General features: G+C 47.6%; 2 protein-coding genes across 3 annotated transcripts; one reads left to right on the top strand and one right to left on the bottom strand.

Moving 5' to 3' along the window:
• Window positions 1-1430: 1430 nt before the first annotated feature.
• LOC110372816 (major facilitator superfamily domain-containing protein 6-A) lies at window positions 1431-7592 on the top strand. The gene is given in 10 exon segments (XM_049847535.2): window positions 1431-1553; window positions 3482-4180; window positions 4256-4354; window positions 4356-4402; window positions 4405-4445; window positions 4771-4938; window positions 5131-5280; window positions 5348-5461; window positions 6079-6579; window positions 6958-7592. Coding segments are annotated over 10 exon segments (2016 nt in total). The 5' UTR covers window positions 1431-1464; the 3' UTR covers window positions 7066-7592.
• Window positions 7593-9592: 2000 nt separating this feature from the next.
• On the bottom strand, window positions 9593-15909 carry LOC135117118 (uncharacterized). 2 transcript variants are annotated; one of them, XM_064035574.1, is made up of 3 exons: window positions 15232-15898; window positions 11700-11875; window positions 9593-11406 (listed from the first exon to the last, which is right to left on the bottom strand). In XM_064035574.1, the coding sequence occupies exons 1-3, from the start codon at window positions 15418-15420 to the stop codon at window positions 11325-11327; spliced, it is 447 nt and encodes a 148-aa protein (XP_063891644.1). In that variant the 5' UTR covers window positions 15421-15898; the 3' UTR covers window positions 9593-11324. The 2 variants fall into 2 exon arrangements, with proteins under 2 accessions (XP_063891644.1, XP_063891643.1); XM_064035573.1 differs by having other exon boundaries at window positions 11383-11520; window positions 15232-15909.
• Window positions 15910-16205: the final 296 nt, after the last annotated feature.

Raw genomic sequence — 16205 nt, 5'->3', positions numbered from 1 at the left:
TTCAATTTTTTATAGTATATTGTATTCTGCTTGTTGAGCCCTTTCATTTGATACCCATATTGATGGGATTGATAAAATCTACGTTATCCGCCATTTTGTGCCGGCGGCCATATTGGATTTACAATGTTATTGATATTACTATATTGTATTGTCATCGGAATTAAAGGTGTATACAAAATTTCAGATTAATCGGTTGACAGGAAGAGGGTGAAATTTGAATTACCTACTAAATTTGACCCAAGAAAAAAGAAAGAATAAATAATAAATAAAACAAACTGGGTGAGCTAAATAAAACCGTTTAATAAAAAGATTAGAGAAGTACCTAAATACTCTAAGAATTATGGTAAATTCGGAAAATATAGCAGTAGACCAGGTAGCTATAACTAAAGGTGAGTACCTATAAGACTATTAAGTAATCTGTGCTATAACATAATGTCTGGACACATTTTCACATACGGTCGGTTAGCCCCATGGTAAGTTATTAATTAACTTGTGTTATGGGTGCTAACACAACTGATAAACTACATTTTTAATTTTTATTATATACTGCGATCTGTCTCCACAGTGGGACAATAAACAGTAGATTTGGAGGGTTGTAAAGGGTCATGTTCAAGGAAGCAGCCAGTGTTGCTTCCTACTCATTTCTATATCCTTAGGATATATCTTGGGGCATCTTTCTCTTTAGTCTCCGTCTACCAGATTTCTCCATTAACTTCTGCGCCAATATGTTTGGGTGACTGGCAATCCTGTTTTTGTAGGTTTTGGTGTGTTTGCGTATTTCATCTTGAACTGTAGGCATTTTGAGGTCTTTGTGAAGCTGGTCGTTTGTCACAAACCATGGGGCATTTGCTATTATCCGCAACATTTTGTTTTGGAACCGTTGTATTATTTCTATATTAGAGTGTGAAGCAGTACCCCACAGCTGGATACCATAGGACCATACAGGTTTGAGGATAGCCTTGTACAGTAAGAGCTTATTTTCTAGTGATTACTTTGAGAAGAGAATCCTGCCCACCTGTTCGATTAAACAATTAGATATCCCCCAAGCAGACCATGTCCGATACCTAGGGTTGCATCTTGACAAACGCCTCACTTGGCAAAAACATATTTTCACCAAGCGTAAGCAGCTTAGCCTTCAGCTGCGGAAACTCTACTGGCTCATTGGCCGAAAATCCCAGCTATCACTAGAAAAAAACTACATATAGCTACAAATATACATAAGGCTCAGCCGGGATCTCAGGGGGGATAATAATGTATTAGGTAGGGAAGTAGTCATGCTTCATGAATATTAGCTACGTAAAATCCATTTGGGATGTAGAGGAACGTTAGGATTATGAGGCGGAATGTCTCGTATATCTGGGTCGGAGCGGGATATCGAGTGGCGCAGCGCGGCGCGCAGGCGGGCGCGCGTGCGCGGCGGCATCGAGCGGCGGCCGGCGGGCCCGGCTCAGTCCGCCGCCCGCCATGGAGCCGCCCGCCGCGCCCGCCGCGCCCGCTCCGCCCGCGCGCCCGCTCGTGCACCCCGACGAGTACGGCGAGGTCGACACCTCCAGGTGCGCCCGTGCCGACCCAAGCTCACGCTACTGCTCATTTCATTGCTCGCTTTCTGGATACCAATCATTTTACACCGACCTTATCTTTGTGCTTTAGGATTAGGATTGTCCTTCAATTTCAACCCATCGGCCATAAAGTAGCTACTCATGCCATATACACGTAGACGTAACTACATAAAAGCAGGGTCACCCTGTCCTGGCAGTGTGCGTCCGCGGTCCGAGCTCATCCAATGCGACCACTCGTGCAATGGAGGCCACTTCAAGTTCTGAACTATGTATCCAATCGTAGGAACCAACGCCCACTGATGGTTGTTGGCTGCTCTCAGGGAAGCTGCCTGTAATTGTCGATGTAGATAACTGCCAACCAATCGATATAAAACTCAGAGTGTGGAATGAAATCGAGATGTCGATAGATAGGTAGGTATGTCAAATTGTACACGAATCCAGCTTTATATGAGAAGAACACAATCGTGAAGCAGACGCGACATATTCGCTCGCGGGGAACATAGGAACTATATCGATGATGGAAGTTATAAATCGGCCAGCTCGATTCGTAGTCATTTGGTCTCATTTTACTCTTTACGTGCGGATTATCTAAAAGTCGCTTAAATATTCAGGAATACCTTGACGCGTAATCGTATTTATCTTTTTCAGTTTATTGTGGTTAAGGTATTGTATATAGTTACTGTAAATAAACAAAAAACCGGCCAAGTGCGAGTCAGATTCGCGTACGAAGGGTTCCGTACCATTATAAAAAAAACACGTTTGTTGTATGGGAGCCACCCTAAATATTTATTTTATTTTAGTCATCATCTGTGACAATTTCAACTCTCTAACTATCACGGTTCATGAGATATAGCCTAGTGACAGACGGAGGGACTGACGGACGGACGGACGGACAAAGGAGCGAAAACAATAGGGTCCCGTTTCACCCTTTGGGTACGGAACCCTAAAAATCATCCTACAAGACAATTAATAATAATGGTGTATTCTTAAAAGAACTAATACCTACTTACCGATACATGAAGTTATTACTGAACAAAATGCTGTTGCCAACTTCGGCAACGCCTAAGAACGGCTTTATTCTCTCTTAAATGTTAGAGCCTGCCTGGCTCCTGTCAGTGCAAGTGTTTCCATATCAGTATGTCGCCTTGTCGCATCCTCACACTCGTGAACTTCACTTTACTTACTGCTGGGAACTACTTCTCGAACACGAACAAACTATATGTAGTATTTAACCCTGTTTAATAAATGGGCTAGCACTGCAATAGGTAACTTTTCAAATCAGGCTAACAGGGGCCCGATTCTCCTAAGTTAATAATGTTAAAATCGAATAGAAATTGAATTGCAATATTATCGCAATAGCAGTTTTAACCATATCGGGAATTCTGCTACTAATATGAGACCAATCGTATTCCGACGACATTCGATTGGTTTGCGATTGGTCTGCTATTTTGGTGATTTTGGTCTATACGGTAGTTTGCTCTACAATCATATTGCAATCGTAAATCATTTGCAGACAAATTGATTCATTATTGAATGACAGAAAAGGATAGACATGTTTATTTCAAAGAAAAAATTGCGGAATGCCACATACGTTTCAATCGTAATTGAGTCGGGATTAGATCTCAGTCGAACGTGAATCGTATGTCGCTTAAGTAAAATTAGGAGAATTGGGCCCTGTTCTTCAGAGTAGAGCGTTCAAGCAAACAGTATTTCTCACGTACAAACAAGAAATCATTCTATGAGTCACAGAGATGGAAGATGACATCAAAGCACACGAAGGTCGAGATGGGATGTAGGCGGCTCAACACCGTCAGAAGTAGAAGAGTATGGACAAGGCCTACCTCTAAAATTGAAAAATGTTGATATTGGTGAGTCGGTGTGGCAATAGCGCCTACTATATATACGTATGTACACGTCCGCAGGTACCCAGCGCCGAAGGATGCGACGCACAAGGTGCGCGGGCGCAGCGATGTGCTGGAGCTGGTGTGCGGCGCGGGCGCCGTGGACCCCGAGCTGCTCACTGTCAAGACGTTCTACTTCTTCTTCTACTCGGCGTTCGGCTCGCTGTTCCCGCTGATGGGCGTGTACTTCAAGCAGATGGGCATGAATGCAGGCCAGTGCGGGCTGCTCATCGGCACGCGCCCCTTCGTGGAGTTCCTCTCGGCACCGTTCTGGGGCGGCCTCGCCGACCGCTGGCAGAAAGGGCGCACGCTGCTGCTGGCGTCGCTGGGCGCGTGGATCGTGTTCACGCTGCCGCTGAGCTGGGTGCAGCCGGGCGCGGTGTCCTGCGTGCATCCGCTGAACGCGAGCGCGTACAACCTGACGGAGCCGCGCTACGACGAGGACTGGCCCAGCAGCACCACGCGCGCCTTCCGCGGCCCGCCGGGCGCCGGCCGCGAGGGCTCGCCGCTGCCCGTCAGCGACGCGCTCAACTACGACCCCAAGGCCAACGGCGACTGGGTGACGCCGCTGCACTCCTTCATCGTGTACCGCACGCCCGACATCCAGAAGACGTTCTTCCTGCTGCTGCTGCTCGTGGTCATCGGGGAGTTCTTCAGCGCGCCGGCCATCACGCTGGCCGACTCCGCCGTCATCACGCTGCTGGGCGAGGACGCCGACAGGTGACCGACGCAGCGCCCGGCACCGTCCACTGGGATGGCGTTACATATGTACATGTTTCGGTGTATTGGCGGCAGGTACGGCCACCAGCGCATGTTCGGCTCGCTGGGCTGGGGGCTGGCCATGTTCTTCGTGGGCATCGCGCTGGACCACAGCACGGCGTTCAGCTCGCACCCGCGGCGGCCCGCAGCGCTTCGAGAAGAACTACACCATCTGCTTCGCGACCTCTCCGTGCTCATGGGAGCCGCTCTCATTACTGCCACTCAGGTTTGCTTCATAATATCAAAACGTACAAAATTCTTTAGGTATAATTTTATTGTAACTACCTTCTAGGTTTTGTGCCTAGTGCACATTCCAATGTCTCTGGGGGGACGGATTGACGGTCGGGTCAGTATTTTGTAAGGTGTCAGGCATGGTACCTCGCTATTGGCCAGTGTGGTAGGTAACATTTTCTTGGTCAATTTCTCAAATCCATGGATGGAGGATAGAAAGGCCGATAAACTTACCAGACTATTATAGATTTATTTTGAAATAGTATATAGAAGTCAAATGTGTGACTAGCTATAATTGTGTTGTAAATGTCGGGGCACAGATCAGGTTCAAGTACGAGTTCGCGGCGGCGGAGCCGGTGGCGCCGGCCGCGCCCGCCGAGCCCACGCACGAGGAGAAGCTGCAGCAGCAGCTGGCCGAGCAGCTGCAGCTGCCGGGGCTGGACACCAGCGCGCCCGCGCCGCGCCAGCCCGTGCTCGAACAGGCCAAGGTACAAGCGCACCTACACCTACTATTCCTATGCTTTACATCTATTAAAACATCATCTGCTTAACCTTAGGATCGATCGATGCGCAGACTATAAACTGCAGATATTGACTTATTAGTTATTAGTTCATACCATATGTACAGCTAGGTAATGAATACAGCATGCGGCATCTGTAGCGCGGTGTGATGTGCGCAGGTGTTCGCGCAGACGACGCGCGAGATGCCGGAGTGGGTGACGGTGCTGCGCCAGTTCCAGAACGTGAAGGCGGCCTCGTTCCTGTTCGTGGCCTGGTTCATGGGCTTCGGCATCGGCCTCATCTTCACCTTCCTGTTCTGGCACCTGCAGGTACGTGCCGCGGCCTCAGGAGAGCGCCTGCCGCGGACAACGTGTCTCACTGCTGAACCTGTTCCAGGATATCGGTGGATCCCCGACGCTGTTCGGAGTGGCGTCCGTCATCAACCACATCTCGGAAATATTCGCCTACTTCTTCAGCTTTAAGCTTATCACACAGATGGGACACGTAAAGGTAAAGATATGATAATAATATTGTGTAAGGACATCAGACTCGAACATTTTGTACACAATAATAAAAGTGCCAGAAAAAAAAACGTTATTTCCCGTAACATCTGGATAGAGATTATTAAACGGTACTTACATTATAAAGTCACGTAGCAGGCCGTCTTTAATCGAAACCCAAATGCTTTGCAATACAAAACCTATTTAGAAATGGATCGAGAATCGGCGACTGCTAACTTTCGTTATTTTAGAATGGCAAGCCGCAGGATGTGTACCTTACACTGAACAGTAGGTATGAACGATGTACTACTAAGAAGTTTGACAGCCTGTTGCTATAGAATAATTTATATACAATGTATAAAAAAAAAACAACTCGATATTTTTTTCACAGTCGTATCCTACCATACCTAGTCCTAGGCGCTATAATGAACTGGCTACACCTAGTTCTAACCGAAGATAAGAGAATGAAAATAAATTTAGCCAGATGTGGCCGGTCCTTGCTTGGGGATTTAGCGTATCATGTGCATACATGTAGGCGAAAGGTTGCAGTTTTGAGAACATTTTAGTTTGCTAAAGCGAATATAAACCATAAGATAGAAGTGCGGTACAAAAGCACATCGGTGGCAGGTGCTGTGCCTGGGGCTGGCCGGCAACGTGCTGCGCTTCCTGTACATCGCGTGGCTGAGCGACCCCTGGTGGGTGCTGCCCTTCGAGTTCGTGCAGGGCGTGACGCACGCCGCCGTGTGGGCCGCGTGCTGCTCGTACATCGCGCACGGCGCGCCGCCGCGGCTGCGCTCGTCGGCGCAGGGCGTGCTGCAGGGCCTGCACCACGGCCTGGGCCGCGGCTGCGGCGCCGTGCTGGGCGGCGCGGCCGTGGCGCGCTGGGGCACCACGCGCACCTTCGCGGGCTACGGGCTGCTGTGCACCGTGGTGCTGGCCGCCTTCGCCTTCATCAACTTCCGCGGCGGCGCGGACGCGGCGCCGGGCGCGCCGGACGAGGAGGCGCGCGCCGTGGCGGAGGCGGGCGTGCTGGCGCCGCACGGCGTGCCCTCCAACCCGCTGCCGCGCGCGCTGTCCTCCACGCGCCTGGCCGACCTGGCGCATCACGACTCCTACGGCGCCACGCAGGTACTATGACGTACCACTCGAATCACTATTAACAGACACTCTTGAATTCTCTGCTGATGATTTCCAGTCTGACAAAAATTGTATTGACGCTATTTTTTCTTCCTTACTTTTTCTTAACCCTGTTGAGTTTGGCTTGCAGCATAGATGGGTGCATGCAGTTAGATTTTACATGGGGCGACTGCCTCTCTGATCTCCCCTCGATCCAGTTACCTGGGCAACCGGATACCTCTTAGCAAAACTTTATACATACCTACTTATATGTAGATTCAGATTTTTATACTCTCTGCCAGTACCTACCGACTACTAAAACAGAGGAACACGGGTCCACGATTCGTTGTAAAGTGGATTGGTGTAGAAGTCGCGTATGATGTGTTGCAGAGCTACAGCGGCGCGGACTCGCTGGGCGTGCCGGGCGGGGCGCCGGCGCCGCGGCCCAGCAACCCCTTCCTGGCGGAGGCGGCGCCCGCCGCGCCCGCCTACAGATAAGCGACCCCGGCTCACGCGCTCTACTCTGTCTTGCGTACAAAATGTTCCACGAGTAGGCAAAACGTTCCAGTATTCGTTAGGCAGTAATATATAATATATGTGCGGGGTCACTGCGCTCGTGACGTCCCACTATTAGTCGAGTCGTGCAAGGCGGCTGTCGCTTCTGTTGCCGCGCGCTGTTGCTATCTCCTAGTTAAGTCAGAGTGTATCATATTGAGATATCTGTGTTTAAGTATATGATAGATCGCGATGTCATATCATGGTGTGATGTAGTAGAGGCGGGAGGCAGAGCGGGGCGGACGCACCCTCACTTCTGATCTAATATTTTGTTGATAATATAACAAATAGATATTCTTATTACTATAGCTATATGTATACATAACGTTTGTTGTAAAGATGTATCGTGGGGATCGCCCGCGCCTGCACCAGTTATATATTTTTGCACAGTCTCTAGCGGGAACCCGCGTCACGGTGCGGACACTTTCAATTTCATGTGTAATATGAACGAATAAATGTTGAACTATTCATTATAGTGTATTATTATTTATTCACATAAGTACTACAACAAAGTTAGCTTTATAATTACAATTTTCAAATACCTTTCCTCATAGCAAGCAATCTCAAACAGATACTAAACCTACTTTCCAACATGTGACTTAAGCTACGGCAGTTGAGCGAGTTAGCAGTGTTAGCACAATGCGCATACTGCTGCTGACGCGAGCGTCGCGTCGTCGTCACGCAGTTTGTCCCACCTGAAGAGCAGCGGCCGGCAGCGGCCGTAAGAGCACGGAAAATGTAAGAGCGCGGCGCGGTGCGGAGCCGCGCGGCGCCGCGCCGCTCGCCGCGCTCGCGCTCAATCCCTTGCAATTACGGCCGCTGCCGGCCGCTGCTCTTTCAGTGGGAATTGACCCTTATTGTTTGTTTGTGATGTGACCCGACCCACACGCCACACGGCCGGTCTACGTAAGGGCTTTTGGAGCTTACGCTAGGGGAGCCCGGAACGACAAAATCGATAAAAAATCTCAAATAAAAAAATCTAATCACAAGTAAAACAATAGGTAAGCCCAGGGTAAAAAATAACACAATTAAAATACAAGTTGAAATTAAAAGTTCATGATCGGCCTCTACCCTGAAAGGGTACCTATTTATTTTTCCTAATCCTTTAAAATTCCCGCAAATTCAGCATTTTTATCCTTCATAAGTCCTTAGATTACTTACTATAATAGTTACTAGGTACGTAAGTGGATTCGCTCGTTTTTACCAACCAGACTACAACGAGTAACGTGAGATGCACTGAAGCACAGCTTAATATATCTGTTACTGTAAAAACCCGAACTATGGTAAGTATTTATTATAAAGGTAGGATTTTTTCCGACTATTACTATTCGAATTCAGTAAATGCTAGGTTTTACCAATGTGGACTGGTAAATATTGGTTTTAGGAATAAAACAATTCTAACTACCTATTTAAATGATTTTGATTTCGAAGTTGTATTAATAAAAGTTTTGGGGATGTAGATGTGGATGTAAAACCTAGCATGTACTGAATTCGAATAGTAATAGTCCGAAAAAATCATAACTTCATAATTAATTCTTACATTTACCAACTCATGTCGGTAAATCTTAGGTTTTACTGTAAAAACTTAGGATTTACCATAGTTCGGGTTTTTACAGTAACATATCCATCTTTACCGTGACTGACGCTCAGACACCCCAAACCATTTATTTTAGTCACACTTAGGTAAAAAAAATTGTATTGAACACAATTGGTTTGGAAATAAACGCAAAATACTAAAAGATTTAAGTGGACTGTATTTGGTTGGAGGATGGCTGGTTATCGCCAAGAAGAGAACGAGCGATGTGTAGGCAATTAAGGATATGCACGCGTACCTGGCTCTCCAACGTTGGGCTTCACAAGATGGCGGCAGGCGGCGGTCTTCCCGATCACACAACACAATAGTCACGTTCACACCCGCGGGCGGATTATCACAATAATTCGCTATCCTACAGTAGGACATGCGACACGGGAGAAGCACGAGTACTTCTTCTCGGCGATGCGTTTACTTCCAGGCGGTTACAGCAATTTGGAGCCACGGAGCGCGAGCGCGTGTCACTCTCACTCGCCAGGCGTGCGGAACAGAACAGGAGCGGGAAACAGGGGAGGGGGTAGCATCGCTCGTTTGAATTTAGTCAAACGCAGTACTATTACATTATTTGGATGCGTGGACGTAGTCCGTGAGATAATATATAGATGGCGCTACCAACAATATAAGCAACCAAATTATTATTCGTTTCATTATTTTTATCCTAGTCTGTAGATTTTTAGTAATAGAGAGAAATAATTAGGTAAGTTTGTAAAAGCTGAGTACACGCGGAGTTAGCACGGCCTGACGGCCCTGATGTTCCGATGTCCTTGTCGGGACTATTGTATTGTAGTATTATTTGAATAAACATTTTGGGTATAATTTAGGCGGTCACCAAAAATATTTTTAAGACTCTAGGCTGAGGCACCAAATAAAATAAACAACTCCAAAAAAAATAAATTGACTTTATTAAAAGGGCACTAAAGTATATAATATTATGATCCAAAAAAAATAAAATAACATCAGAAAAATCGCAAATCTCGCACACATATTATTTTTGGTTTCCAAAATGGATTAATGGTCACCAAATTCTATCCAACTAAAAGATTAATATTACTACCAAAAATCAAAGTTAGTGACGAAAACGAATCGCTGCAAAACCGACTCCACGTAGTCTTGTCTGCCCTACCCCTAGAGTGCAATTCAAAACCGCGTAGGCGCGGAGGGGCGAGGCGGTCCCATGCGAGCTGAGGCGCAGGTAGTTGCAGCGCTCGCCGCCGCGGCTGAGGCTGGCCGGCGGAGCCGGCCAGCAAGCCGAAGCTGCGGTGGTGAGCATGAAAACCATCTGCGACGATAAGCTCGCATGGGACCGCCGGAGCCCCGCAGCGCCGGAGCCGTGACAGAAGCCATGCTTGCTGCATGTTGCGTGCTTACATTTTAAACGCACTGAGTTACACACAAATTCATATAACAATAAATAAGCGACGTAAGTTTGGGAACCCTAGTATATTAATTGGTATTTAGGAAATATTCTAGCGATCGTTAGCTTTTTTAGTCTAACAAAAATGACCAAATTAGGAGTCATGGTATTACATAATTGGTAACATCTAAGTAGTGACAATATATAATATTTGGTCTAAAGTGTATTTTAAAGGCGTCCATAATTTTTTTTTGTAGTCAATAATAAGAAAAAATGGTTTTATCTAATAATATTTTTGGAAACGTTATTTGGTGACCATTTATCCATTTTGGTAACCGTTTAGAATTTTTTTGGTGGTAAAATAGGTACTTTTTTGGGTGGTGTTTAAACATAAGCCAAAGATTTTATTCTATGTCAGACAGTGGTTCAACTGATTCTGATCGGCATTTAACGTTACACGTTGTATAATGTTCTTAACTTAAACTTAAATAAAATAGGTACTTATTGATCCTAAATAAGTAAGACTAGACATACCTACTTATGTTACATTGATCATTCATTACAATTAAGGATTTAAAATAATGATTATCTAATTACATAAATGATACCTAGGTACCTACTCCCTAACTCTTAAAGTAAATGATGGACCACAAATTATATTTAGAGAACCCGCACACTGCAGGCTTTCAGTCGGCAAATAAGCACATAACTGTTACTGTTACAGCCTTTTTATCGTCCTACAGCTGGGCACAGGCCTCCTCTCACACGGAGAAGGATTGAACATTAATCACCACGCTTGCTGAATGCGGGTTCGTGATTTCAGACTATAAAGTCCAGGTCCTTTTTATCAGCCACTGGTGTCCAAGATATACTTAGAAAGTAGGTACATACCAACTTAGAATAGTTGCATTGGTACTTGCCTGAACTGGAATCGAACCCACACCCTCATACTCGAGAGGTTGGTTCTTTACCCACTAGGCTACCACGACTTACACATAACAGAGATCAGCTATTTGGCCGGTATCAGACTGAAACCTTGAATTGAATTCACGATTTTTTTTCTCACCATCGCATCGGGCCAGCTGTCGGTTTATTCTGCAGTATGCGAGTACTCTTATACTTATCAATTATAAAAACAAATGAACACAAGTTCTAGTTAGTATTGGTAATGTCTCTTGAGCTTGTTAGTTGTGGCTCGCACGCGCCGACGCCGATGCGCCGCGCCAGGCGCCCCGGGCAGCACGCGGCGGCAGTGCGTCAGGCGCGCGACGGGCTCAGCACGACGATGCGCCCGTTCCTGTAGGTGGTCCGCGGCATCTTCTGGTAGTCGTAGCCCGCACTGCAGACAAACACTCAACAGCTGTCTATTTGTGCCTTTTTCACATTTTTCTCCTTATAGTATATCTTGATAACGTAGGTAACGCAGCAGGCGGCGACGCGGCGCGCCCACCCACTGTAAGTACACAACAGCGGCCGTGGCGGCCTCATCAGCTCCACGCGACTCGCGAACACGCCTGCTAGCCGCGACTAACGCGCGACACTAAATACATCTTATTGTTCCTGTTACAGTTGATCTGAAGACGGCTGAACCGATTAAGGTGAAAGTCAGATTAAGGGCACTTGCGTACTGACCTGTCGTAGGAGGGCGGGCGCGGATGCAGCGGCACGAGCGAGGCGGAGCGCGCGCGACTCGCGGGGGCCCGCGCCGCCAGCAGCGCCAACAGCGCCGCCAGCGGCTGCAGCAGCGCCAGCAGCGCGCCCAGCGCCAGCGCCACGTACGCGTTGCGCGGCGCGTCCTCCTGCGCCTCCTGCACAAGCCGGCTAGCTTTACTCATGCTGCACACCGTCGCTAGCTAGCCTAGCTACTGCCCTGCCAGTTCATTCTGAAGGGGCTACCATCAACAAGTATGCCTGATCATTCATCTACATACTGATTAACGAGCACGATCAGACATGCTCTAAGAAAACGCGCTGCCCGTGGCACCAACCTATTTGTGAAACAAGTGCAATGTGCCACAAGGCAGCATTTTAGGACCATTGCTCTTCTTCTACATATCAACGACTTGCCGATAATAATTCAGAATAAGTGCGTGTTATTTGCAGATGACATTTCACTTATAATTAATGATGAGAACAAAAATGAATGGCATGAAAACAAAATAAATAGTGCTGTAGAAAACATATTAAATGGTTTGAGCAAAATTATTTACTACGTAACAAATAAATGACTCCATACAAAAAAGTCCATATCTACTGTTATAAGCACCTACAAGTTCCCCAACTACCTACAAATTCCTAGCTGCGTTATAAAATTAACTTTAAAAGCTCGAGCGCTTGATTGTTATTCCGATGCGATAGCGCACAGGGGCCCGATTCTCCTAATTTTACTTAAGCAACATACGATTCACGTTCGACTACGATCCAATCCCGACACGATTACGATTGAAACGTATGTGGCATTCCGCTATTTTTGACGTGATAACGTCTTTAAAATCGTTTTAGGAACTTATAGCCCGGTCAAAATAGACATAAAAGTAGTGGTCAAATAACAAAAATTCTTGACATTTGACCTCGAATAACTTTTGACGCACACATGGGATCGATGGGGACTTTTAGTATTTTATTTAGAAATATGATCAAATCTAGCTCTCCACCAAAAATCAGCTTTCCGGGAATTTTTGTTATTTCAAATGTCTATTTTGACCGGGCTATTAGGAGAATCTGTGCTGTGGCCGTGCTTAGGGTTGCTTCTTCATCATCAGCCTATCGCAGTCCACTGCTGGACATAGGCCTCTCCAAGTGCACGCCACTGAGATCGATTTTCGGCTTCTCGCATCCAGCTCCTGCCAGCCGTCTTGCGCAAGTCATCACTCCACCGTGCCTGAGGCCGTCCTACACTACGTTTGCCGAGGCGTGGTTTCCACTCTAGAACTCGTTTACCCCAACGGTTATCGGTTCTTCGGCTAATATGGCCAGCCCACTGCTTGAGCTTGCTGATTCGGTGGGCTATGTCGATGACCTTGGTTCTCTGACGGATTACCTCATTTCTGATGCGATCCCTCAGAGAAATGCCGAGCATAGCCCTTTCCATAGCCCGCTGAGCGACTTTAAACTTGTGAACCAGCCGTACCGACAGTGTCCACTTTTCGGCTCCGTAAGTCATGACAGGTAGGACGCACTGATTGAAGACTTTTGTCTTTAGGCACTGTGGGATCGACGATGTTAGGACTCGACGTAGCTTCAAAATGCAGCCCAACCCAACTGAATTCTCCTATTCACCTCGTACCCAAAGTTGTTTCTACCTAACTGCAATGTCTGCCCGAGGTACCTATACATATTTCCGAACAACTTCGAGAACGGCGCCGTGTATCGCAATCGGTTCCGGTAGAACATGTTCATTGAACATGACCTTGGTTTTGTCCAAGTTCATCCGTAGGCCGATGCGTAGAGATTCAGCCAGGTCGTTCAGCATCTGTTGTAGGTCCTGCAGTGTTTCCGCCATGATGACGATATCGTCAGCAAATCGCAAGTGAGAGATGTGTTCGCCATTGATTGTTGATGCCGCGTCCTTTCCAGTTCAGCGTCTTGAACATATCTCCATTGCATTAGTGAACAGTTTCGGGGAAATAATATCCCCTTGTCTCATTCCTCGATGCAACGGTATGGGCCTTGTTTGCTGATTCTGTACTTGGACGGACATTCTAGCGGCTTTGTAGAGACATCTCATCACTTGGATGTATCGCCAATCTACTTGACAACGCTGCAGGGACTCCAGAACAGACCAGATTTCAACCGAGTCAAAGGCCTTCTTATAGTCCACAAATGCTAGACACAGGGGCTGATTATACTCTTCGGTCTTCTGTATAATCTGCCGCACTGTGTGGATGTGGTCTATGGTGCCGTATGCGCTCCGAAACCCAGCCTGCTGCGGTGGTTGGAATTCGTCGAGTCTTCGCGCAAGTCGGTTCGTGATCACTCTTGAGAACAGCTTATAGACGTGGCTTAGGAGGGAAATGGGTCGATAGTTCTTCAGCTGGGTTTTGTCTCCCTTTTTGAAGAACAGGACGACAACACTCCTACTCCACGCCTCTGGAGTTCTCCCTTCAAACAGGACGGCATTAAAAAGCTTCTGGAGCTCCCCCAGTAAGGGGTTTCCTCCTGCTTTTAAAAGCTCTGTTGTAATGCCATCCTCGCCAGCGCGCGATGCGTATAACCGGCCATAGAAATTTTCCACTTCCGAAAGGACTGCCGGCACCGAAGAAACGACTTCTCCACTTGTTGTGGTCAGCTTCGTCAAGTGGCTTCTTCCAAAAGATTGTACGAACACCTTTGACCCCCGATTCAGCTCAATTGCTCTTTCAATGGCAAGAGTATTGGAGCACCAGAGGTCGCGTCGTACGTGCTTGTTGATCTCTTGGTTTAGAGCCCGCTTAGCTGACGAAGTGACAGGCGGGTTTTCACGTCGTTTCTTCATAAGCCCTAATGTCTCTTCCGAAAGCTTTGATTTCTTGCCCTTACGCTGCATGTTACAGATTCTCGAACCTTCCTCCCTGAGGATCCGAACCACATATTCATGGTTCTGGTTAACGTCTGTTGTGGTTTCCACGGCGGCAAATCGGTTCTCCAGATTTTAGTAGTTGCTTCTTACTATTTAATATTAATTAAGTAGGAAAACAAAGCTACGCTTATTTTAAGATAGCCTTTTTTAAACTGAGTTTTTAAATAAAAAGTAATATTAAGAATATTTTATGATGTGTGTGGTGGCCTAGTGGGTAAAGGACCATCCTCTCAAGTATGAGGGCGCGGGTTCGATACCAGGTCAGGCAAGTACCAATGCAACTTTTCTAAGTTTGTATGTACTTTCTAAGTATATCTTTGACTTTAGACACCAGTCTAACCAATCGGTATCGGGTTGGCCGGCTAACTGGGTTGAGGAGGTCAGGCAGGGCAGTCGCTTCTTGTAAAGCACTGGTCCTCAGCTGAATCCGGTGAGAAGCCGACCCCAACATAGTTGGGAATGAGCTGAATATGAGGGGAGATATGAAGCAACATGATTGCATTTTAAGACCTATAAATTGTAACCATATTTCAAGCAAATAAATGATGTCTAATTCTAAATTCAAATAGTAAAATCATGCGGTGTTGTAAAGCAGAGTGAGGTGACCTGCAGCAGCTCGTCGATGCGGTCGGGCAGCGGGTGCCAGCGCGCCAGGTAGCGCAGCAGCGGCCGCACGTGGTCGCCCAGCTCCAGCGCCTCCGCCATCTGCTGCGCGGCGGGCGAGCGCAGCCACGCCGCCACCTGCGCCGCCAGCCACGCGCCGAACACCAGCTCGCCCGCCACCAGCAGCGCCATCGCCGCCGCGTACTGCGCACCCAACACATTGCCTGCACATTACTCATCGCCCTAGTGGCCTAGTGTGTCATCAACCAACCTCTCAAGTACCAGTGCGTGGGTTCCATTCCAGGTCAAGCAAGTAACAAAGCAACTTTTCTAAGTTTGCATGTAGGTACTTTCTTAATACACATATATCTTGGACACCAATGACTGTGATTCAGTCAGATGGAACTTTAAACTGTAGGTCCCGGCTCAAAGTCAAAGGCAAATCATTTACCTATTTCATTTAGGCCGGCTGTCGAAAAAAAATCGCAGGCAGTCGTTTCGGGTAGTCAGAAGCCAGTAAGTCTGATACCAGTCTAACCGTTGCGTTGGCAACTGGGTTGTGGTTAGATAGGCAGTCGCTTTTTGTAAAACACTGGTACTCAGTTGCATCCGGTTAGAAGTCAACCCCAACACGGTTGTGAAAATGCTCGGGAGAGATGAGATCAGTGACAGCAGCAGAGGTAAGAATGTCTGACCGCGTAGAGCAGCATGAGGCGGCGCGCGCGAGCCTGGGCGTTGAGCGCGGCGGCCGCGAGGTGCGGCAGCAGCAGCAGCGTGGCGCCGGCCGCCGCCAGCGTGGCCGCCGCCGCGGTACTCGCTCGGGAACAGCTCGCGCAGCACCACGTACGTGCTGGGGTCCCACTTCAGCCGCGCCGCCGTCGCCAGCGCCGCGCCGCCGTACACCTGCCTCACCCGCACCACAATACAACCTATTGTTTACACCTAACTACTACTTACAACGGTACTTAATGCTAAAC

Source organism: Helicoverpa armigera, chromosome 7 (assembly GCF_030705265.1).
Source record: "Helicoverpa armigera isolate CAAS_96S chromosome 7, ASM3070526v1, whole genome shotgun sequence".
In the NCBI taxonomy this organism is placed as follows: domain Eukaryota; kingdom Metazoa; phylum Arthropoda; class Insecta; order Lepidoptera; family Noctuidae; genus Helicoverpa; species Helicoverpa armigera.
Note: the sequence above shows the minus strand (reverse complement) of the source record. Positions and strands in the feature narration are given on the sequence as shown.

What these genes read in the sequence shown, in the direction of transcription:
- LOC135117118 (XM_064035573.1), bottom strand. Translation starts at nt 15,420, where the DNA reads ATGGCGCTGCTGGTGGCGGGCGAGCTGGTGTTCGGCGCGTGGCTGGCG. An exon ending in GCATCGACGAGCTGCTGCAG is followed by an intron (nt 11,876 to 15,231) that starts GTCACCTCACTC and finishes CGGCTTGTGCAG; the next exon opens with GAGGCGCAGGAGGACGCGCC. An exon ending in CGCCCGCCCTCCTACGACAG is followed by an intron (nt 11,521 to 11,699) that starts GTCAGTACGCAA and finishes GTGTACTTACAG; the next exon opens with TGGGTGGGCGCGCCGCGTCG.